The 25,521-nt window shown below is 47.2% G+C and overlaps 1 protein-coding gene across 3 annotated transcripts in view; it reads right to left on the reverse strand.

The window, feature by feature from the left end:
- The window catches only part of AP2B1 (adaptor related protein complex 2 subunit beta 1), a 99,914-nt gene that overhangs the window by 36,934 nt on the left and 37,459 nt on the right, over nt 1-25,521 (reverse strand). Inside the window, exons 10-17 of one of the 3 annotated variants that reach the window (XM_034752855.1) lie at nt 22,397-22,512; nt 21,211-21,376; nt 19,311-19,409; nt 16,729-16,988; nt 12,545-12,737; nt 5,462-5,482; nt 1,176-1,217; nt 133-279 (exon numbers count right to left, since the gene is read on the reverse strand). In XM_034752855.1, coding sequence (XP_034608746.1) covers nt 133-279; nt 1,176-1,217; nt 5,462-5,482; nt 12,545-12,737; nt 16,729-16,988; nt 19,311-19,409; nt 21,211-21,376; nt 22,397-22,512 — 1,044 coding nt within the window. The remainder of the gene's footprint in view (nt 1-132; nt 280-1,175; nt 1,218-5,461; nt 5,483-12,544; nt 12,738-16,728; nt 16,989-19,310; nt 19,410-21,210; nt 21,377-22,396; nt 22,513-25,521) is intronic. The other 2 variants (XM_034752856.1, XM_034752857.1) reach the window with 2 other exon arrangements.

Below are 25,521 nucleotides of genomic sequence, written 5' to 3' on the forward strand. Positions count from 1 at the left end.
GGAACATAGCTCAGGCAGTCCATCCCATATCTCCAAAGAGCATGAAGGGGACAACTGAACAGCCTCGTTATCTCCATGCTGCCTAAGCTGTATCATTGGTGAACGTACTGTACCAGCGTTTCTCTTACGTACAGATTTCGGAGCCACGTATCCCCCAGGCACCATGCCGATACCAGTAGAGAGTTCGAACAGGTCGTTGAGTCCACTGCTAACCACAGCGGGGGTGGGTGAAGGGGCAAAAGTCGCAGGAACCGAGGATGGAATGAAGGTCTGTCCCACCTGCAAGAGTTAGGAAGAAAGGGGAGCGATGAACAATGCACATGTAGAATGCTGCTTATTAAGCAAGGCATGAATTTGGGCAATATCCTGAATATTTTAAAGCACTTTACAGCTTCCCTGCTGAATTATCAAGAGTGCTAAATAATGCATTTGTATTCCAATGCTCTTGGAGACTAATCCCTGCAATCTGTGCTGTCACCTTAACCACATGATATCCTTGAAACCACCACTAGTGGTCCCCCCTCCCCCCTATGTAGAGAAAAAAAGACCTCTAGGCTCAAGAGGATACACTTTAGGGAACAAGACTGCATATGCCTGGCAAAAGGACAAGATAATCTAAATCCTTTTCCTTTCTCCATGCTAATTGCCATGATTGCACTGAATTCATACCAAAGGACTTTGCATATCCAGAAATTGTGGTGGAGCCATGATCCAGTTGGGTGCAGAGGGTCATGCCATCCCAGCAGAGCAGGAGCTCTCTCTAGTCTTAGTACCATGATCAAAAACGGTTCACTCCTCTGCAGACTGGAGATCTAGTCCCATTTGCTCGCCAGGAACGGAAAGCCTCTGCTAGAGAAGTTCGGTTATTTCCCTGAAGGACTTCGTTATAAACAGCAGGAGACCAGGGCCATTCTAATGAAGACAATAGCTCTGCCTCCTTTTGCTCATTAGTCAGGAGAGGGGGACGCTCTCTCCAGAGATGGCAGCTCCAGTCCTGAAGAACTCACCTGGGGACCTGAACACATTTGAAGGACCCACTACCACTCACTATGGTGATAACCGTCTGTTTTCACAAACACGGTGGTTTAATAAAGCAGCAGTGTGTGGGGGAAAGATATCAGAATTATTATATTAGGGGGAGCTTTTTTTACTGGAAAAAAATTGATGGCACTTACTGCCGGACTTCCTCCAATGCCCCCGCCAAGGTCACTGCCAAGCTGAAAGAGAGAAAGGAGAGAAAGAAGAGAAAGGCAGAGTTCATTTAAGCTAGGTATTGGATACCAAGGATAGAGTTTGCAGTTCACTCAACTGAACCGCTGCAAACACGTCTCATGCACTCACCATGCACAGGACAGATGAACACTGTGTTGTGAAAGCACATACAGTGGGGGTTTCTTAAGCTAATAAAACTGCTTAGAGAAGAAGCTAGTGAATAAACTAACACCTTGTAATGTTTCAGATAAACATGTTTCAATCCATCTTCCCACTGGGACTGAGTCCACATCTTAAAAAAAAAAAGGAGTACTTTGAAGGTTGATCAATTAAAAAGCCAATCGAATCTCTGACCTATCATCTACTTTGCAAAGTCTGTGCAATTCTTCATGTGTTTCATGCACCAGTGCTTTTCCATGTCAGCTACCAAAATCCAGTAGGGGTAACCATGATGGAAGACAAAACTGACAAGCTTTGGGGTTCTAGGGAGTAGTTTCTAGAGTGCAGAAAAAGCAAAGACTTCACAATTATTTAAACACATCTCAGCTGTATCCTTTTAATGCTTTTAATGTGCAACTAATTTTAATATCCAGAGAGAGGGATGTGGACTTCCAGTATGACCCCTGCTCATGCAAGCTCAGAAGTACATGCTTTCCCTAAGGGGTTCAGTTACCCGATATGGAAAACGGAAGAGCTCCTAGTGGTCTGTTGGGGCCTGCTCTACAGCGATAAGAGACCTGACTTTTGAGAAAAAAGTAATCCAGTATTTTAATAATGATCTTCTTGAAGCTACCAAGCTGCCATTTGGGGCAGCTAAAATTGTTCAACGTGCTCCTCTTAGAACCACCTTATTTTAAATTCTTTCATTTCTGCTGTCCTTCCCTGCTGAATCACCATGCCTTTGCAGTTTACCTTTAAGCCTTCCTTTGCTCTTTAAGCTTACCATGAACTTCCCTTGAAAAATGTTAAGATTGTTTGTCTGAAAGGGGTAAAGCCCATGATTGAATTTTCTCTTGAAAATCCAGAAATTGTATGCTGGGGTCAGCAGAGGTGACCAAAACCTGTGATCCCATGGGTATAGCTACCTGAACACAGGTATAAGTAATACTATTGGTATTGCAGTGCTCCTGCACCGCGCATTTCTCAATTCCATCAATATTTATAACTAATGAGGCAATGTTGATCCATACTGAATATCTACCATAGATCCTCATTCTGCAGGCTTATCTTAGCTCACAAGCTTTTGCTAACAGGGCAGTGCTACGTATCTCACCACACAGTTTTCCAGTCACACACAGGACACAAGACACACGCTCTGGCCACAAAGACAGACCACCACCGAAAAGAACAAGAGCGCACATGGAAAAATGCAGTGACAATCACATGGGGAAGGGTTGGCTTGCTGGGACAACACAGAATGTCATATGGAAGGCTCTGCAGCTAAATTCGGCCCAGAGGTATGTGGGGCTATTAGTCAAATGGGATCATGGAAGATCCATGTGTGCTTGGTCCAGTGCTCATGGAGGAGGAGAACGAAGCGCGACAACACGGCCCAGAGCAGGCCCTGGAGCGGTGCAATCTCAGAATCTGCAGGGCTCATGTACATCCCGTCCCCACCATATGGCACTTGTTCTTGGCTGTTACCGCCGCACTTTCTGGCAGCTCTCATGGCAAGTGTGTGTTTGTATTTTAAATTGGCCAACAGATGGCATATTAACCAATTGCTTTTTTCCTGCAGTAGATACAAATACGTTGGCTTGGGAACAAGCTTGGAGGCCTTTTTCAAGTCAAAGGCAGGACCCTATTGGATGACAGCACGGCCACCTGAAATCCTCTGGCTTTTACCAACCTCTTTGTTGCTCTGGGTTTCCCCTCTTTCTATAGGTGCTGCAACGAGGGGTGCTGCCCCACTCTCTGGCTTGAAGTGGATTCCTTCATATACACGGCTTAGTTTGGTTCAATGGCTCTCAGCACCCCCACTATACAAACTGTTCCAGCCCCCCTACCTCTCTCGGGTATATCCTTCCATCTCCTACGGTAGCCGCCTAGCTCTAAAGACACAATGCTGCCTACCGCCAAAGGGGCATTAAAGAACATTGCAAAATTGCACTAGCCTCCCTCCTGGCCAGAAAATCTAAGCGCGCCCTGTCTAATGAAGCTTGCACCAAAATCACTCCAAAACCCAGGTCTGCAACCCGGTAGCACAATCCTCCAGGCCCCAGGACCCAGGACCAGACCGCAGCAACTGCTTCTTCATACACAGACCTCGATGCTTCATGTAAGGAGAGAGAGCTGCTGGCATTCACAGAAAGCAGCATGGAGCTCCATTCTTTTTCAGCCTACAAGCGTGCAGGGCTCAAGTGATCATTTCTCCCGGTTTACGTCAGAGACAACAGACGAGGTGAATGATTCTAGTGTGAAATAAGAGGAGCGGTGAAAGGCCCAAAATGCCGATTAATACTGAGCTTGCAAAATGGGGTTTTATTAATCTTCTGGCTGCCGAGTTCCTAACCATTTGAATAGGTCCGTCTGACACAGCAGGGGATTGCTATTCAAACAGCTCTCTCAGTCTGAGCCATATCGTAGAAGAAAAGACCTGAACACGTCTGCATTAGGACTGGCTTGCCACATAATTCTTGTAACTATTACACCTTCTCTCACTTTATATTCTTGCTTGTAGGTGTCAGCCAGCTCTGCACTCAAAAAAGCAGCGAAGTCCAGGGGAAAAAAACAAACCGAGAACAAATAGAAGGAAAAGCTGCAAGACCTGGTCATAACAGACTCATTTCTAAATGTTATTGCAGGGGAGTGGAGTTTCTGGGACCCTTGTCTGATGAAAGAGAAAAGAAAAAAACCACTCCCATCATGCAGCAAAGATCTTATATAAAGTACTATGGAAATGATTGGGAATAATTCTGCATAATTGAGACAGATGTTTATCAGCTTCTTACTCAGCTCATCTTGGAAAGCCACAGGCTCGAAATTCAAGCTTGAAAGACAACAATCAATTCTTTGAAACGCTGGCAACCGCGCTGTGCGCTGCCGGTCTGCGAGTGCAGTGGGAAATCTCTGAGAGATTGGACAAAGCACGGCTTGTAAATATCAGGAGCTCCCAACTGCAGTCTCCTCTTTGAAAGGAATTACAGATTTATGGTTCTCCATCAGAGCAGGCACAGAAGCCTTCCCGATACATCAAGGTGCAATCCCTGACCCCAAGAACTACGTGGTGGGAACATAATTCCTTGTAGGGATCACCCATGCCAGACAGGTTGAAGGGAAGGAGACAGATTAAAGGCAGTCCTCCTGCCAGTGGTGGTGAAGGGATATGTTCTGCATGGACTACAGAGGCCTGAGAGAGAGGGGAGCAGGAGCACCTATTTCTCATTGCTGAGGGCCAAGGAAATGTGAGGCAGGGTTTCTGGCCTAGCAAATTTCCCTTACCCCTCCTTAAACGTTTTATTTGCTTTCATCCCCTTGAAGTGCTGCCTCCTGGCCATGTCTTTCCAAACAGAAGCACCTTTGACCTACGTCCCTCTGACACCTCTCAGTCTCTCTCAACCCACCTTAAAGGTTCTCTGCACAGCAATGCGAAGGCCTCCGTCGGTTCATATGCACAGGACAAAACTCAGCTGATGCATAATATGCCAACTGCTGTGCCAGCCCAGAGGCCCGGAGGCCCTGGGACAGACAAAGGCGATGCCCCACTATGACCTAGAGCTGTAACTCCCCGGCTCACGTACACATACTTGCACCTGACACCGGCATGCATGGCATGGCTGAGAGGTGCCTCTGGCTGCTGCTACCGCGGTTACGCTGCGATGTGTACACCAGCAGCGGGATCACACCCCTACCTCGTTGTTAGACATAGCCCGAGACCTCTTCGACAGAGGCACCGCTGTCTATACAGTGTGTTGGAGGGGGAAACTGTGACACACCTGGTTTAAATTGTGATTGATGCAGCAGAAATGCAACAGGTTCCCAATTGAGCCCAGGACAACCTACGCACACGAAGATCAGTCTCAGCTGGAGCACCTGTTGACTTGATACTGCTTCCCCTGCCCCCATCTTTCCTAGGTATCTATAAACGTCTGCCTGCTCCCTCTGCGGCGGGGGGAAGAGGGGGAGTTAGGGGGAGGGGAGAGAGGAGGGAGGGAATTTTAATATGAACTCAAAAGATGGAGGTGATAACAGTGATGTGTATGAGTAACGAAGAGAAAGGAGGCAGACAGCGAGAACAGGAACCAATTACCCATTGAGTGTCCTCTCCCATCTGCAGTGACAGGCAGAATGCAGAAGGAAAGAAGCAGATATTAGTCAAGCGTAAAGCAATGCTGAACAAATTCCCTGGAGAGCTGGCAGCATCTGTTAACCATTTCCATTCATTTTAACATCAGGTGTCTAACTGGCCAGCCATCCTTAGCAGGAAGCACAATGCACCCCATGCGACATAGGAGCAGACAAAGACAGATCCGCTTAGATTAGAAAAGAACTGGATTACCACCACACCCTGCCCTGCCCAGCCTGACAAATTCTTACTATTTCGGTAGGACGGGTAAACAACCACCGCCCTTCGCATCATGGGTGACCATCTCTGGGGACCTGAGGCTTGATCACAAGCAACTGCAAATAGCTTGGACAGCTTTCCGGATTGGCAGCCTGGCATTGTCCTGAAGGTCACACTGCCAGAAACAGGAGCTCCTTTTCCATGACTGAAGTACTTCCCCCAGAGCAGCCATTTCAGAGAAGGAGAGTGGCAAACAGGCAGCCACAGAGTTACTGGACATAGCAAGGACTGCCTTCAATTATATCTGCCTAGCTACACATATGGTCCCACCACTGTAATATCCTAGAAGCCACTACAAACTGGAGGAAGGTGCCAAACCTCCAGACAGCAGCAATAGTAGCCCTGAACCTCAAACAACTGCAACATCTCTGCTTTATGTTAACTGGCTCGGATGACGCTGCAGATGCTTTGCAGTTAAAGAGCAACTTGTCCTGCAATTTTATTCCACTGCAAGCAGTTACACTGACTTGCACTCCCACGTGACACGCCAGCCCCTATTTGCGTGTTAACGGTGCTCTGTAAGGACAGAACTCGAAGACATCTGTGCAATATACGTGGATTACAGGCTTCCACAGCCACGTCTGCAATGTTACGTGAGGTATGCCGAGAATCTAGTCCAGGTGCAGAGTGAGAAGGGATGGAGTTACTGACAGAAGCTGCAACAACCAGGGTCCAAAAACAGAATCGTTCTTGGCCATAGGATTGCTAGATCTGTCGATGCAGCTATGTAATACATGGAGCCTTACTTAATTTGCGGGCTAACAGGAGACATATGATTTTATTCATCTAACTATGTTGTCATGGTTCAGGGAGTTAGATGAAAACACTATGTTACTAAGAACGTGCGCAATGTGAATCTACCTAACAGCAAGGAAAACAAAGCGTTTTCTGAATAGCATCAATTGGATTTGGTTGGCTAAACAGCTGAGACGCAAACTGTTGCCAGTATGAGGATTGATTTGGGCTCATTTTATTTAAGGCACGGTCCTATCTGCAAAGGGATTTGGGTATGTGCCACATCCATAGACCTCCTTGAAGCTGTCAGACACATTTCAGTTTGCAACCTCTTTTCTTTGGTTCACACATGGGCATTTTCAATACGCAAGCTAATGGACTCTCTTCCATGTGCGCTTTTCTCAACAACAAGATCTGGGGGCCTGTAGAAAGACAGTTATGTCAGCGCACAATCGGACAGTACACCGTTAATGGAGCGGTCACACGAACAATGCAAAGGAAGGACCATTGATTTCAGTGGCACTTATTGTCATACTACTTGGTCCTTTAGGGGCGCCTCCATCAGAGGATCTCAAAACTATTTATTAGCTATTTAGTTTGATTTAAATAGTAAAAGGAGGTGCCCATAAAAAGCTCAAGGTACCACAACGCTCAATTTAACATAACCCCAGCAGCATTAAACAATCAGACAGGAATGCAGCCAGCCACCAGAGCTCCTTTCCACCCCAGCACTGATCCAAGAACATGCTTTTAACAATCCTAAAACCCCATCAAGTATGTGTCTTTTGCGGTGTGCCCAGTTTCATCACCAAATTTGGGCCATTTCTTTAACTTCTGAGGATAGGACAAGAAGCAATGGGAGGTTTAGGTTGGACATTAGGAAAAACTTCCTAACCGTCAGGTTGGTTAAGCACTGAAATAAATTGCCCCGGGAGGTTGTGGAATCTTCATCATTGGAGGTTTTTAAGAGCAGGTTATACAAATACCTGTCAGGGATGGTCTAGATAATATGTAGTCCTGCCATGAGTGCAGGGGACTGGACTAGATGATCTCTCGAGGTCCCTTTCAGTCCTACGATTCTATGAACTAAGCCTTACAACAGCCCTGGGAAATTGGGAATTATCACCCCCATTTTGTAGAACTGAGGCACAGGTAAGTTTAAATTACTTGCTCAAGGTCACCAAGCAAGTCAGTTGCAGAGCCCGGAACAGATCCGAGCACCCAAGGACCGACTCCTAGTCCAGGGTTTTAACCGTTAGATGAGGTTCCTGCTCTAACAGAGCCAAAATACAGACAAAGCTAGAACCATTAAGGCAAGTAATTAGAGCAGATGTGTGTAAAATAACAACACGGTTTAACTCTTTAAAACTAAATTACTGACGAGGGGCTCTGGGGACTAATGGGCAGGCCTCTATCATTTAAAAAAGAAGAACAAAGCTGTTTTTTTTGAAGGAACACAGTCATCTGAAACTAGCCAGCCGGGTATGCACATAATGCCAGGCGCCCTGAATTTCCCAGCTGCAAAGCACAGATGGGGCATGGATGGGCAGAGGGACTGTTGATGCAGAAGGACTGGTAACATCAGAGGCTCAATTCAGTGGCTGCTGGTAACCAGCATTTGTGATCTGCCAGTGCAGAGGAGCGTGGGCAACAAGCGTAGAGCAGAACACGATGCCGCTTCCAAGGGTGGCAGGCAAACCGGTGGCACCGCAGGCATGGGTCACGCAAAACCCAACAGCGTTAACATCACCTCGCAGAAAACCATGGGGCTCCAGGAGGCTGAGTCATTCATTTAGAGATCACCTCTGCCGCCAAGTGAGACTGAGCGGCATTGAGTCCAAATCACATCATAAAGCTGAGCGGATGCACCTGAAACGGACTCTCGCCCAAGTCTGTCAAGACATGGCGCTTCAGGAAGGGACTGCAGGAAGTCTGTACATTCAGTGTTTATTACGCAGCTCTAGAATTCTGGGCATCAATCAGTATGACTGGCTGCCAGTCTTCTGCCAATAACTTTATGGTAGATGGGCCATTAGAACATTCTTTACCTAATAGACAAGCTGTCCATTTCGACAGGTTTACTGTCCTGGTGGTGAAAAGTGACTCGTCACATAACAGCTCCTGTTCAATGAAGAGGATCACATTGCCTATTATGTCTTGTTGCTTGTTTGTTCAACAAGAACATCTGACATTAGGCAGGTTTTCAAAGCAAAACCGTAACACAGGAATGATTCGTAAGGATTAACGACTATCATTACAGCCGCAGTATCCAAGCTCTGTCTTACCAAGGGCCTCGTTAGCAAACAGCCAGGAACTGGAAGACTGCATGTGATTTGCACAGAGTGCAGCCAGTAAACCCTAAGTTTCCTGCCTCCCAGCGCTGGCTCTAATCACTAGAAGATGGCTACCCTGAATTGTAAACAGCTCACATCGGGTTCATGGGATAAACTTTGGCTGCTCCTCTGTTACAGATCCGGTATTTAATTTATGTTTTTCATTTATAACATGCCCTGAGCACACTCCCTCTACATATGGGCAACACTATAGCTATATCTCCATGTTGCTCTGTTACACGGTAACTCGCTATTTAGATAAAATACGAGTTATTTGCTAAAGAAATTAACCTATCAAATGGCTGGAAGTCTCACATGCCATAAGAGACCAGGCCTGGCAAAGCTGAGGGAGGAATTCAATGAAGTGCACAGGATTAATTTGCTGTGTATCAAGTTTTGCACAATCTTGTCACCATTCAAGTGCCTGGAAAAGAAATCAATCTGTTAAAAAAAATTAAAACATAAATGATCATTTGCAGTGAAGCTTGCTCATCGGGCTGTTTCTTCTCTGCATCAATCTTGCTAGGTCTTTCGTGTCTTGTTTTTCTGCACACTGAGCATATCCCTCTGAAGTAAAACACCTCTCTGTAGAAAGCCTGCATTTGGTGAAGGCGCTATTTCTGTAATGAGCAATGCTTGAGAGCAGCATTTTTACCTACTCAGATTAATGCCCGGCACCTTGATTGAAGAAAAGACTTATTTAGCTGAGGGATTCTGCCAGCAGTCTAAAATAAAAGATGTCCCGTTCTAGTCATTCAATTACCAGGGCATTCTCATTAATCACAGCCACGGAGATGGGTTTCACCATATACGAGATTGGACGTTTGCTTGGCCATTTCTCTCCACAATGATCGTGAGGGGTTTGTAATATGTACAGAGCAGTTAACTTGCAGACACGGAGCTGCTTGGGGCATTTAACCTCTGTCAGGCCACTGTCTACCCACTCTGCACTTCGGGCTGCAGGGCCTTGCTAAAGACATGTGGCATGGGCTGGATGTTTGTTGCATTCAAATAACCACCACTCCCATACCTTCCTCTGCAGCAAGGAGTCTACTGGTGGGGAGGGGCCGGGCAATTTCTAGAGAGAGGAAGGAAAAGCAGAGGGGACGAGGAAGCAGATGAAAACAGGAGGGGAGGTGGACAGAGGAGACTAACGGTAGGTTAGGGAGTGGAGTCTCACAAAAGGAGAGGTGCCCGTGCGTGTCAGCTCAGGACCCACACAGTGGCTCTCTCTCTAGGCAGCAAGGACTGAGTGGCACGACTGCAGCATGAGTTGAGGAAAGAAACGTCGTTCACGTCACTCTTTAGTATCCCTTCCCACAGCACAGACTGACCCCACAGAGCCATATTCAAATGTCCTTGGCAACTGGGAGAATACAACGAAGGTCCCTGGAAGAGCCCTAAAACAATGAAGAGGGAGACTCAAAGCAGGGAGAGAGACAGACTGCAATGTCAGGGTGAGGAAGAGAAACAAAATTCCAGGGGGACGTATGGATGGCAGAGGGAAGAAAAGTAATAACTGAAGAAGATGAGGTAGGAGATTCATTTTGGATCCCAAACTCATTATTAAACAGCATGATCAGCCAAAAGGACCTCCCCTTTGCCCACGGCCCCCTTGCCACATGATGATCCCTGGTTATGAGGCGGGGGATGGAAGTCTCTCCCTCCCGGAGACTCAATTCAACCCCAGTTTGGGTCGTTAAACTCGGATGTCCCATACACACATACTGGGACCTACACACACACGGCACGTGCTCTGTCTCTCACATCCAAAACAACACGCAGACAGAAACAGGTTAGTTTACGGAAAGACGAGCAGTGAGGGAAGCCTGGGATATACAAGGAGGAGAGTCACTTGTACATATCCCAGAGAGGGAGAAAACACAACAGGGACATTAGCTGCAGCGGCACATCACTAGTAAGCGTTTGGGGGAAGCTCCATCCAAAAGGTCGCTCTAGCACCGTGTCTGTAACTCATGCAGGCGACCATTTTGTTTCTCTTGAAGTCTGAAACAGGGTGACCACTCTGCCGATACACGGCATTTTGTTAGAGGACACTGCATAGCCCCATGGATTTACTTTAACAGAAGCAAAACATGAAACAAGTGACAAGACTCTAGAGACTTCCTGCTCCAACATTTGTGATTCCAAATGGGTCCCTATGTTAACATCTCCAACACCAACACTTATAGGAATCTTTTCCCAAGATCTATTCTAATTAGGTCGTTATACTGCACCCATCTCTATGGTATCTGAGCCCAAACAATAACAAAGAAGCTGGGTGCACTGCACGCACAGCACTAGAACTCTAGCTCTTATACAGTGCTTTCCATCAGTACAGCATTATTCCCATTTTACAGATAGGGAAACTAAGGCAAAGACAGAGGGGAAGTGACTTGCCCAAAGTCACCCAGCAGGCCAGTGGCAGGAATAGAACCCAGGTCTTCTGCGTCCCAGTCCAGTACTCAGCCCACGAGGTCATACTGCAATACAGAGGGATTTGTGTCGCTCTTTGGAACTGCCGCGGGTGGCACTGTTTCGTGGAAGGTTTGGATGCAATTCAAGAAATTGAGATTCTTAGTTCCTGGTCATTCTTGCAAAGCGTGGCACTAGGCTCCCTCAGAATTCCAGCCTGCCTTCTCCACTGGTGTGAAGTGCAGACACACAAACCTCTGCTCCGCCCGCGTGGAGACAAAGAGCTCAGGCTGACACATCTGACCTCTGCCAGCTATTAAAGGTCACTGGGTTTCCAGTTCATTAGCCAGTGAAATGCTAGGACTGGATGTGTGTGTTTAATGACCGTTTTACTAAGATTACTAGAGCGAATGGAGTATTTGGTTGCATCAGGGTCCATTCAAGTGCATGTCAAACCTCCCACTTCTAACCCGTCTCATGTTAGAAGGCGGATGACACAGTGCTAAAGGCTAAGTGTGTTGCTGTTTGTTACTGCATGGCTGTCACAGGTTGAGGACCACCCCACCCTGCTCTCTCTCCATAATCAATCTCCCTTTTTCATGATATTCTCATTACAGCTTCTGCCCAGCTTCCCTCCCTGGAGTGGAGACATCGTGTATTTACTCTTGCTCTGGAGTTTGACCCTTTTAGTATTTGAATATCACCTTGCGAGCTGCTCTGGAGAAAGGGAGAACTAGGCGGAGCAGTGGAGTGCGTCTCCTGGCCTACCCGCAATTAACATGTCACCGATACTACACCAAGACATGCTCTGGAGAATACACAAACAGGATGATGTAAGGCTGGTATGGCTGCATACAGCAGGCCATAAAGATGGACCTTTTAACAGGATTCACTGAAACTGGAGGGCAACACAAAGACCCTTTTGAAGAGGAGCCAGGGTATTTTAAAAAGCACTGGTCCTTGTAAAAGGTCCTTGCAAAATAAAAGCAACTCCTTAGTCCCCCTTCCCAGTCAGAGCACGCATGAAACACACCTACCAACGTACAGCGGGATTCTACAGCAGGTGACAGCATCCCTTTCACTAAGGGAAGAATCTGGCAGCAAACCGGCCTGGAAGTAAAAACGGCCAAGTGTTCTGGGTCTTTCTGATTTGCCTTTGGGCTCAGGGCGGCAAGCACCAAGGAGAGTGAATAACCAAGATCTTGCCACCGGCACAGACCATGAATGGTTCCTCCAGTGGTTCGTTATTTCCTACCAGCTGAAAGTGAGTAGAGACAGTGCTTACCAAGCTGTCCAGCCCGCCTCCCAGGAGATCCACAGCACCCATCTGCATGGAGGATACTTGGGGTACATTCACTGGGGGGCCCAGGTCAAGGTTCAAAAGGTCACCCAGAAGGTCACCCTGCGATGGAATAACCTGAGGCTGCTCCAAGTTTGTAGTGGTAGTGGTTCCCACCGGGCTGTCTCCTGCATCAGTGCTGCAAGGGGAGAGAAGCAAAATGAATAAAGGAGAATGGTTAGTCACCTTTGTTACTGGCTTTGGAGCACCAGGGAGAAAACAAGGCAGAAACAGGTGACCCACAAACAGTAGCCAAACAGTTCAAAGTAATAGTGTTCCATACGGACAACTGACAAACCAATTCTGTTACAACCCCAATCGGAGGTGACAAAACTGGAGCTTCAGTACATGCTCTGAGATCTGAGGACCTTCCGCTGGTCAGACAAGTCCCACAACTCAAGAAGAGGGAAATTTCAGAGGTAAAAATCAGACAGAAACCTCAGATTCAGCACAGCTGTTATTGGGAGGAGTGGCCACAAACTCCTTCAAAATAGGAGCCATGAATAAAACAAACTAAAACATAATAAAGATTTGCCCTACTGAGAGGGATTCTAGGGGAGATTAATATGATCCTGTCTACTGGACCTACGAAGGAACGTACAACCTTGGGGGAAAATGCACAGGTTTCGCTACGGAGGAAGCTTATTATTCTAGTGGGGACTACCAAGTAAGTTTCCTTAGAGGTCTGTCACTCTAGTTGCCCCAGGACCCAATGAGAAATTTACAAGAAAGATAATGCAGATCAATTCAGCTGATGTTAAAACGCAATAAAATATCAAGCTCAGAACATCTCCCCACACTGGACTTTCTCCTTAAAAGCTTTTTGTCCATAACTTGGGATTTTCCTATGAGACTCAAAGGAGTAAAGAATGACATGTTTATTAAGGACATGGATACATGCTAGAATGCTGGTTTTTATTGCCCTGGGACTACAGCAAGAGGGTTACATTTTCCAAAACTGCCACCTGAATTAATATATTTGGGCTTTCCCAGGACAACAGCATAACTCCAGGGTCCTGTGCCCTAATCTAACCAGTCCCTTCTCTAGCCTCCTCTGCTTTTGCCACTCCCACAGCAGAACAGCAGCAAGCGCTTGTTGGAGCACAGGTGACTGTCTACCTTTGCAGACAGAAACCTCCCATCCACGTCTCCCACCTGCAGTGGCGTAGAGAGGAGATGGTGCAACAGTGTGGACAAATCCCTGGAAGCTAGAGAGCGGGTGATGCTCCACCTGAGTTGTGCACAACTCCCTCTTCCGAGCTGCTCCTCTGGCCCTCAGTATTTCCTCCACGAGGCCCTACAGGTAACCCCTTTGGTACATATGCGGGTTGGTGGAGCATGACCAGAAACAGCTGACCAGCTGTGAGCTGCCCACAACGTGGCTGGGTGCTGGGACACAGATAAATGCCAGCACAGTGCTTTGTTTATGTGACAATATACTCCCTAATACATGCAATACCCTTCACGCTGCTGACACCAACTATTACTAATTTCTCATAGGACTATGCCCACAGGTCTCATAGGACTTAACCAGCTATTTCTGCCCACCAATCCAGACAATTGTGGCACGGTATCCCTCATAACATGACACAACACAGACCTCTGCACAGCTCATTCCACTCCTCCTCAATGCCACTATGCAGTTTGAGAGGGGGAAAAAACTCATTAACTTAAGCTGATGGCAAACAGCCTTGCTAAGGGGTCCTGCTTCGAAAAGGCGTTATTCATAGCATAAAAGAAACCAAGATCCCACCCAAGCTACTGGGTGAAAAGCTAAGCCACTATCTTCCACTAGGCAACCTTAGCTTGCCGTATGCAAATGAACAGACTTCCCAGTGTCGTCAGCATTAGGAAAACGCGAGTCAGTTTTCTAGCATTCAGTAAGAGGACACCCTGTGCGCATGAATTCACTCCCCCCACAGCAGTGCCCCCGACAGGCTGCTTATTATGAAGCCATGATTGAAGGCGGTAATTGGGCTCACAGCAGCAATGCTGCACAGGAGGCCGTTGCATGAGCTTGATCAATCTGTCCTTCGTCTGGGAGTAAGGAGGATCGTTAGAGTCAGGGCCGGCTCCAGGCACCAGCTTAACAAGCAGGTGCTTGGGGCGGCCAAGGGGGAGGGGCAGCACCTGCGGCAATTCGGGAGCAGCAGGTCCCTCACTCCCTCTAAGAGCAAAGGACCTGCCGCTGAACTGCCGCCGCCGATCGCGGCCTTTTTTTTTTCCCCCCCCCAATTGCCGCCGCTGATCGCGGCTTTTTGTTTGTTTGTTTGTTTGGGGCGGCAGAAATGCTGGAGCCGGCCCTGGTTAGAGTAATGGACTCTCTGTTAGGCTGACCTCAAGCAGAGGAAACATGGCTTGCCCTGGAATGCCAGCACTCACTTTTAATTTATGAAGGATGCCGGAGCCCGGCATCAGAATTTAAGGGACTTCTTAAAATTTTCATTTCCAGCTCTTTTTTCCTACTGCTGCTGCTGAAGCCAGAGCTGTTTTCGGCCCAGACAACAGGTCATTCAGTAGCAAACAACACCAGAGCAATGCAGAGATATAAAACATAGCAACCTTGAAAGAGCAGAGTGGGTGGGCTGGCTGAGTAACAGCTGCCAGTGTCAAGTCAGATCAGCAATGTGCACTGGGAGCGGATAAAGATAGAGCTCTCGCTGACAAGTTGACTCGGTTAGACAAGTCGACTCGGTTAGACAAGTCAGCTTCGGCAATGATGTGAAGAGCACTGCACAAGAGAGCTGGTCACACTGTGGATTTGAGCTGCTTATAGGACCAACGCCTCTACTATTCTGGAGAGCCTGTGGGTGGGAATAGTACCTGAGCAGTGCAACCATAACTTCCCCTACCTCCTTGCACACTAGTACTGTACTATACATCAAAACACAGGTCTCCGAAATGGGCTTGTTACCGCAGGCCCTGGGGCAGTCCTGCCAGGTGATGTTTCATAACCAGGAAAAAGGCAATTCAACATCCCCAAGTCAGTCAAGTTACTGCTACTCTTAACAGCTAAAAGAGTTTCTGTATGCATGGAAGGATGGTGTTAGAAAACAGCAAAGAAACAATTGCCTATATAGACTTATCAGTAAGATGGCAAAAAAGTACAGCGCTCCAGAAGTCACTTCCCAGGTTTTCTGGTACACACTGCCGTGAAAAGTGAGCTTAGATCCCGTACCGCCTGTTGCAAGCAGATCTGCAACTGTAATTAATACAGTTCGCAAGCCGGAGTGCTCACCTGAGAGAGCAGCCATGGTAACAAAGTGAGCAGCAATACAGCAAGAATCCCTGCGGATTGGTAACACTCACTGCTGGATTCCAGAGCATCAGACAATTTCTCAGGCTGCTATCCCAGGGGGGGCTTTTTTGGGTTTGTTCTTTAACTGTAGAGAAATGGTGTGATACCCAGGGAACAACCCAAACCATTTTGATTGTCACAGGGTATTTCAGGCTTTCCACCATAGTTCAGACATCGATCGGACCTCATTTGGCCCAGGCCAAGCTGCAGTGATTGTGACCAATGGTTTTCTCCATGCTCCGTGCTTTCAAAGATTCCAAGATTCAGAGAGAGATCTTGGCTTTTTCTTCCCCGCTTTGCATTCCCCACAGCAGGAGAGGCCAATAGCGTAATTGGCGGTGCAAGAAGGGAGACACTTTCCACATGACAAAGGCCTTTAAGTCCCGCTTTCCCCCAAAAATCTTTCATACCATCACAGAAATGTACACCTCCCACTGGCTGTGTGCACAACTACTGGGTTTGGCTGGTGTGTTTCTCCTCCTGCCAGACCTGCACCACTTGTTGAAAGCTCCTATTTGTCCAGCTCCTGTATCAGACCCTCCTCCCCGTGTGCTCTCAAAGAACTGTGTGAGCGTTTCTTTCCCCCTGCCCAATAGCTAACAGATTCATCTCTAGGATGCTTCCCATCTCCTTTGGTCTAGAAGCTCAGAGGCTACAACTATCACGGGACAGGCTCTGAGATGGCTCCAGGAATGCTTTGTGGACATCTCTGCAACTGGGAAAAAAAAAAAATCTAGCTTTTGTAGCAGGCCCTTGCATCTTTTTAGTGGGCTTGTTCGGAGGAAAGAAAACAGCAGCCCTCTGACACCCTCCTCGGCTGCTCCCGGCTTACCTTCCATGGTGAATTGGCAAGTGCTTGCGGTGAATTCCATGGCTGCCCTCAACAAAAGCGTTGGGTGGTTTGTGGTACACGGAAGCCAGTGACCCGATGTGGCAGATCAGCTCGTCCAGCAGAGTTGGCTCGATCAGGTCAGTCTCCTCAGAAATCAGAGGTTTTTCCGATAAGACCACTTCTTTGGCAGTCACGGGATCCGTGGAGAGAAGGCGCCAGTAGATATAGCCACGATCCCGCAGGTCCGGGTTGTCCGAATCCTGAGACAAAGCACTGCGTTACTCAAGGGGTTGAACAGGCTTGACCGCTGTAACTATATCCTGCTTCTGCAGTAACCTTGCTTTCTTTCATTGAAACTACCCACTGGAAAAGCAGCCATGACACGGCTATAGATGCTATCGACAGACTGCTATTCTGTGGCAATCCCATCATCCTTCGTAATAAAAATTGCAGGGTCTGACCCCTGGCGCTCATTCCCAAACACAGCTAACCTATGTGGTCAGAGAGGAAAACCTTAGAACTTACATCTAATGGAATTTAAAAGGAATCAAGTCCTCGAGGTTACTCAGCACAGAAGTTGACGTCATGCTTTAGAACTGACCTCCTGTAAAGTATCACAATTTCATTTCAAATGTGATCTTCAAAACGTCCTGAAGGACACAGTCAAGACAGAAGGACAGGGGAAGGGGATCAAATTGACTCCTTCAGCCACATACTAATAGACTATGCATGATACTGTGCATCATGAAAGACAATGATCAGAGATTCCTGGAAATACGTCTTACCCAAGGACATTGGTGGAACAAGACAACGCTGCAGGATGGGGCTGATTTGCCTTTAATCATCTACCTTTATATCGAGAGCGTTTGTATGCCAGAAAGGTCTCATTTATTCCTCCATTTAGTTAATAAAATATATACGAGAAGACACAAACTGAATCGATTGTTAGGGCTTTCTTCCGTTTTCCAGGCCTCTAGCTGTCAACGTCTGTGTTTTATTGGAGATAATTCTTTCCTAGCATGAAATTGACATTCCTTTTTCTATTTTTTTTTTTTTTTAAACTAAAAGCGCTGCTTAAACAAAACAAAGCAAACAAATGGTGTCTGCTGATTACCCAGGCTGGAGTTTAGCAGCATAACGTCGATAAGTGCCTGTGAGTTTTCACCATAGAGCTTTGGCAATATGTCTAACTCTCTACGTGTCCTTATTCACCCACCCAACCAGCCTCCCCCTTTTCCGTGATCCCAGACCTCTGACTGGCAAAAAATCCCCCTCCCCCACCAACTCAGAACTTTCTCCAGCAGGCAGTGGACAAGTGCCCATTTGTAATGAGATTGAGCTGGCTAAACTCATTTCACTTGCAGTGATCTAGAAGTGATCTCAGGTTTTCAAAGGTCAATTGCTAATGCCTCTCGAACTTTGGCACCTCGCCTGGTGAGCTGCTCAGTTTGATAGTGGACTTTTTTTTTTTTTAAATCCTTTTGATCTCAACAAGAGATATTGATTCATCCTATATATGTAGTCACCTGCTTAAGGTCAAACAGGGCCTTTATGAGGGTAGATGAAGGCGGTAGTTTGAGGGGAAGATCACTTGTTCCAGACTGCCTTTAAATACATTCAGACTCAAGTCAGAATGCTTCTTCCGAAACAGCTTTCCCATAGCAAACAGAACCGTGGGATTTGAACCGGAATGGGGGGGGGACTCAGATTTTCCTCTCCACTTTCTTTTCCTACCCTGCCCGTGAGAGACATGCAAAGACCAACGATATCTTCTAACCCGAGAAGAGAAACGTGACCATTCTTTCACGCTAAAGTGAAAAACAGGGATCTCTACCAAGGAATCAGAGCTTAGAACACCACCACACTAAAGGGCCTATATAACAATATAGCTAGCAATGCCTTGTTATTCATGTGAAAATACAATAAACCAGACTGAATCAAGGTTTGTGAAAAATAAGTAGCCTATTATGACCCTAGGGTGCCTTTTAAGTGTTTTGTGACTCAGCAGAGTAGGTTTTGGGATCTGGGATATTAGCCCATCATTCAAACCACCACCACAATTAGCACATTTGTGAGCAGCCTGGGACAAAAAGAAATTCTCATTCTTGTGGGTTCAGAACTTGGCTTACTTTCTGCTGTAGCATCCATTAGTGAGGAAGGGTTTGCCACCAGTCCCATCTCTCCCTGCTCTTCCACCCAGCGTATGATTTTAGCCACAAACCATTTCCCTGGAGGAGGAAATTCTTTGGATTCTTACAGAACTCTCCCATCCTGTGCCTTACTTGCTAGTGAAGAGAAAACACCAAGGCAGAAGTGAGGGCTGAGAAAGAATTAGGTAGCAGCTGAATGAGCATAAGAGAACTGATGCAGAGTGCTTTGCAAACTGGGTTACTGTAGATCAAAGCCCTCTTCCCTGAACGGGGACAAATCAGGTGTGCATGACGACATCCTTGAGTCTTGCCTCTTGGTGCACAAAACTGCCCTGGCATTGCCAAACTGGTACAACACCAAACTGCCTGCAACCACGGCGCACAGACAGCACGGCTTACCAGCACCTCGTCTCACTGAATAGCTTGGCTTACCTGCGTGGCCAGGCTCAGGACCTGCTGAACCAGCTCCTGCGTTTCTGAGGGCTTCTTTAAGAACAACTTCACGATAGCAGTCAGCAGGGTGAGCTGCACCTAAGATAAAGCAGGGACACAGCGAAGAGACTAAATAAGCATCACTGGCATCAGTGCTGCCTCAACGTTGGGTTCAGCATGGGGGGTAGTGCATAGCTACTGGAGTCCTGTGTTGCATACCAAGATTGTGGATGCTCGTTATAGTGTTTTAATGCCATGGCCAGTGACAAGCAGCTGCTAATAGTAAAACGAATGACATGCAAATGTGGGTGTTGCCTTCCCATGAAGCATGTTAGTGTCTTACCCAATGGGTTAGCAGCTCAAATTGGTTTTAGCAGCTTGTCCTTTGTAAGTCCATGTCACAAACCATGTATTCATTTCAGCAGCCACGTGAAACATGCTGTCAGGGCAGCAGTGATCCCAGTGCAGACTACCCTATAGTTTACACCAGCACAATCTCTTAGTACATGTGTGACAGGGTCAGGCCAGATGGCTATAGAGAGTGATAGAAGGTAGATACATTAGCCCCAGATTAAGCAGGTCCCTTTTCCCTGAGTAAGATAATGGACTGTTCCAGAACAATCAGGAAGTTGCTGGAACCAATTAGGACAGGCTGGCTAATCAGGGCGCCTGGTTTAAAAAGGACCTCACTTCAGTTAGTGAGGTGTATGCGAGGAGCTGGGAGCAAGAGGCGCAAGGAGCTGAGAGTGAGAAGGTGTACGGCTGGAGGACTGAGGAGTACACGCGTTATCAGACATGAGGAGGAAGGGTCCTGGGGTGAGGCTAAAGAAGGTGTTAGGAGGAGGCCATGGGGAAGTAGCCCAGGGAGTTGTAGCTGTCAGGCAGCTGTTACAGGAGACACTGTAGACAGCTGCAATCCACAGGGCCCTGGGCTGGAACCCAGAGTAGAGGGCGGGCCCGGGTTCCCCCTAACTCCATATTGGCTATAAGAGTTTAACTGAGTGAACGACAGGTTTGAGCCACTGGCAGAAGTGGCCAAACTGAGGGCTGCCATGAATCTCTGAGGTGAGCAAACCCGCCAATAAGCGCAGGACCCACCAAGGCAGAGGAGGAACTTTGTCACGCATGGCGAATGGGGCAGTTATTTTAAGACCTATCGGGCTAATGTACATCAGGTTTCTCCTCTGCCCAGAGCAAAATCCACCTATCTGATGCACTGATCAATATTCTAGGAAGAAGCAAAACAAACCTTTTAAATCATCCTCCAGAGAGCCAAGAAGGTCATTATTCCAGCCTCAGACTTAGGGTACCCCAGGCTGTTTAAACGTGACATATAGGGCTGGTTGAAATTTTTCCACCAAAGTTGTATGACGGAAAATTGGGTTTTTGGCTAAAAAAAATGTCCCTCTAAAAAGTGTCTGCTTTCCACATAAAGGTTTGATTTTTGTCACAAAACCAACATTAAAAAAATGAAATAGGCTGATTTGGAGATGCTGCTGTAGTGCCTCATGGGAGTTGTAGTTCGGTTGCCTAACGTCCCCATTCTCCTTTATGGGCTGCACTCCGCGGCCAGACTGTATCTCCCACTGTGCATCAAACACCCTCCTAAAGAGGAGGGGACATGGGTGCATGATGGTAGATGCAGTCAGACAAGAGAAACTAGCCGATGGATGAGAATGGGAGCATGGGACACCCAAACTACGCTTTCCATGAGGCACAGCATCAGCATTCCCAAATCCCAAGTGTTTTGATTTTTGAATTTTAGCCAAAAATATCAGTTTTCTGGGGGGGAGGTGGGGGGGGGGGGACATTTTTCCAACCAGCTCCACCAACCCAACAGTCTGCCACTTGTATAGACTGCACGAGAACCTGAGAGATGGGGCGATGAGCAGAGTTTTACCTGTGTGCTTTCATCATGGAAGCCCTCCAAAAAGCTCTCCAGCAGCTCATCCGCATTGTCAATTCTCTCTGCGTATTCGCCCACTATCCAGATCATGGCAGCTCTAGCATCTGGCTCATCCAGGGAGTCGAGGTTCTCGCATAATGTGGCAATGATGCTCTCGTACCTGATTTACCAGAGCAGAGTCATTATCAAGGTCAAATCAAAGCATTACGTAACTGTAGCCAACGCGCATCGGGCTGTTAACGGCAAAGCACCCTGACCCAAGCCAAAAGGACTTACATTTTTATGATCCACAAGAGACGCATAACAAGGAGATTAATTACCTCAAGGAAATATTCCTACACACTCCCCTTCCAAAGGGGAGTGTGTCAAAGGAGGTAGATTTCAAGGGCGCAAGAGCTTTGTAATTTTTTCCCCTCCTTGTAGCAAGGCTGTGCAAGAGAGAAACTCCAGGCACAGAGTTGCCTTCATTTCTCTCTTTAAAAAAAAAAAAAGGATCTTTGATTCCACAGTTCAAATCAGCTGAATCACTTCCCTTGAGTCTGTATCAGATCCTGCATTTTCACTGGCTGGAAATTCTAATCTGTGTATGATGCACCCCCAGCCTCTAACGGGTTAGCTGGGACATGGCCATTGGCATGTGATCCTAGGTTTAATATTCTGTAAGCGCTTTCCCACGCTCTGCTGATTATCCTGATGGTGCGGAGGGCATCTACCCTGGCACTGAGGAGGTTAATCATTAGGACCAACTGATCCTGGAGACTCAGCTGAAAGATACTGATGCATTATGCCCTAGCTGAATGGACAAGAGCCCCTCGCACAAAAGAGCTAGAAGGGGGTACTGGCCCACCCTGTGATAACGCTAAGCGGTAGGAAAGTCCATACGCATTTCATTCAGTACCTCTGCCTGGAATCTCTTAAAGTGAAATGTGTTTATGAGCCTCCTACCCGTGCCAGTCATCCTGCCCATACACCAATAGTAAAATCAGACAGCAATCTGTTTGCAATCCAACATTAGAGTCCCTTTGTACCAGAGTCCGAATGGGTGCTGCTGTTCAGAGGGATGGCCACCACATGCACGAAAATCAGTTATACTAACAATATGAGCTGCTAGCTAGGCTGTGCCAAGCAAAACTTAGGTTGTTTTCCGTTACGACATTACACCTGCGGTACTTGCACGTACTTGTTGGGATACTTGCGGAAGATGTCCCTGATGACGACAATGGCCTCTTGGACAACGTAGTTGACCTTGGTTTGGATGAGGTCCAGCAGCGTGCTCACGCAGCGCTCTGCGGATTGCTGAGGAGAGGAGAGACGCGGTACAGTCAGACGACAGCTGCAGTTCCAGACAAGCCAAAGAAACCGGACAGGCTGTGGTACACTTCCGCCCAGCACACTGCATGTAACTGGAGTGCAATGCACCAGGAGCAGGGGCAAGACAATGGGGCTGTACTTTAGCTACTCTCGCAAGATAAAAGATGGTAACCAGTTCAGAACACGTGTATGGACTTCCGGAGCACGTTCCATATGGTGATCCATGCCTGTGTATTACAGGGAATTCAGCACTTTACTCAATAGAAATATCGATTCTTTGACCCCCTACTCTTGCCAAAGGACAAAGTCATGGCTGAAATGATTCTGTACCAGCAGGTGGTTGGGTCTGCATACAGGCAGAAGTTATATGAATAGATACTATCTGCAGCAATACTTATGCTATCCCCTTGCTGGTTAATATATAGAACAGCCTACTACGTATGCCCTGCAGGAGTTGCTTATCACTGTTCAGACGTGAGTGGGGTACTTGGACAGGGGCTGTGCATGTGTTGGCGGGGAGGGGAGAGAGAAAGTAAAAAGCCATCGCTAGGGCTGGGTTAGTAGCACAAAGCAAGCACCGCAAGGGCAGTGACAGACCCAGGACTGGAACGAGTTTGCTGGACCCTCATGAAGATTAGCTATTGCCAGTGCATCTTACTCAATAACTAGCTTCAAACCCCAGACTCTGACTCCATAAAAGTGGCAACAACTGGCCCCTAGAATGCTCTCCATGCCATACGGAGACCCTGGAAACTAGAGCTGTATTCATTAGGAGAGAGGAGATAAAGGGATACCACGAAGCAGGATGCCACAAAAGAGCTAAGTGGCTCAGACACCAGAGGGCCTGAAATGAAGATAGCCAACTGGGCGCTAGTGGAGTGCATGTGATGCCTCATTACACAGCAGGTGATTAATGTGAGGAACAGATTGCTCAAGGCAGTACACAAGCAGCCCCCATAAATATACTCATAAAGCATTCAGTATAGGGTACAAACAGTACTTAAGTGGATTTGCGATTTGAATGAACGACACAATGTCAGAGCATTGGGGGAGGGTGGAAGAGGAACAAAAGGGGATTAAATCAGGAAAACTGGAAGCTCAGTTTGACAATGGGCATAAATCTCTAAAACAAACCTCTGCCTGACCTAAAGCCCTGACTTGGGCAAAGCAGAGAATGAGTCTCACCCATGCCATCTCGGCATGCTTGCACTGAAAGCAGAAGACCTAGAAATTCCCAGTGACAGATACATGCTGAATACAAATCTCCTCTATTCACCACATTAGGTCTCCTTATTATTGCTCGATATGTACCACACTATTAAAATGGCAGGGACAAAGCAATCTGAATTCTTGTAATTTAAAGGTGTCTGCCTTGATTACAGGCTGCTCCGATCTCTTCTCTCACTTGACAAAACATCATTTGAGGCCTGTCAACCAGAAGAGTCTCAGTGCAACCAATTTACAAATCTCACGCAGGCAGACCTGTGGGCTGTCTCTTCTGCACAAGGCTGTGCTTGGGGATCTCAGCAAGGCCCCAGGCCAAATACCATCTCTGCCAGCCAAGTAGCGATGCAGGATTGGGCTATTCCCCCCAACCCCTGTATTGCCTGCTGGTGGATGTGGGGCAGTTCCAAAGCTTCACTCTGTGGGAACAAAGACTTCTTCTATTTTTTTACTATATGATCTTAAAGAGACATGGGTCAGACTTGGGAAGTTCTTCATTGTCCAAGCGCTGAGAAATGCAAACAGTTAACAGGAAAAGCAAGTCAATGTTTGTAATTCTTTCCCGTTGAACACTGAAGCGCGATCTATTACACAGGGGACAACATTCATTGTTTAAATATGTGCAACTGATTTTTAGCGTGAGCCTCCCTTGAAAGGGAGCGGCCAGAAGGGGATTTGTTCAGGGAAGCAGTCCTCAAATCCCCATGGCAAGATGCACCCCCTCCTGTGGATGGTTAGCTATTTTTAAGATGGGCATTTCAGAGGTTCCTGCAGGTGGACACTTTAATAAAGGATGTATTTTTTTTTTATTTTTTTTTTGGTAAACTGGCCAGTTATAGGAGCCAGCACTAAAGCAGGCAGGGTTTTCATCTGGGGGGGATACAAGTGAGTTAAAAAAACAACTGTGCTATATAGAAACCAAATGAAACCCAGTACAATTCTGCAGAGTCCTACAAACTGAACTATAGAGGTACTAGGACTGCAAGGTTTGTTAAAATGCTGCTGGTTTCTTAGATTGGACCACAGTCCACTAATAACAGGACTCCCTTCTCCCTGCCTCCCCCTCAGTCCCTAGTGCTTGTTACGTTAACTGCAGCTCTGCTACTTTCATGCAGTCTCTTCTTAGTCCTCTCTCAAGTTTACGCCTTTGGAGCCATGTTGAGGCTTCATTTGTACTCCTCCGATCACAGCTGCGGCCGGCGTGCTTCCCTTTCGCCCTGCAGCTGAGACGCTAGCCTCCAAACCCTCGCCAGATACCGCAACTGCTCTAAGTCTCCAGTCACAGTAGATACAAATTTATTCCCAAGCCCACTCTTCTAGAAGAGACACAATTAGATGAAAGGCAGGATTCTTGAAGGCGGAGATGTGGTTCCCTGTGAACGCTCATTCATCATGAGCTCCCACTGGCTGCGCCCTCTGTCAAAGGCAGATTTCTAAGGCATCAGAAACTTGAGCACTTGGATAGCTGAGAGAGTGCAGCGAACCTTCCATTAGTCCCCGTACGCAGTGAAAACAGCCTGGAGTAAACTCTGGGGCACTGAGAACAGGTACTGATTAATCCAGAGATGAAAGCGTCATTTTGCAGTGTAGTAGGCTGCAATATACTTGCCACCTTTTAAATTTGGTTCTTGTCAGACGTAAGCAGAACTATTCTGTAAAAGCAACGTCGTCAAAGGAAGGTTGCTAAAAGCAAGGTTTAACTCAGCCAATTAGGATATACAAGGGGATGGTTACATGGTAACAGACTGCCACTGGGAATGTGCCGATGTC

This window comes from Trachemys scripta, chromosome 18 (assembly GCF_013100865.1).
Source record: "Trachemys scripta elegans isolate TJP31775 chromosome 18, CAS_Tse_1.0, whole genome shotgun sequence".
Taxonomy (NCBI): Eukaryota; Metazoa; Chordata; order Testudines; family Emydidae; genus Trachemys; species Trachemys scripta.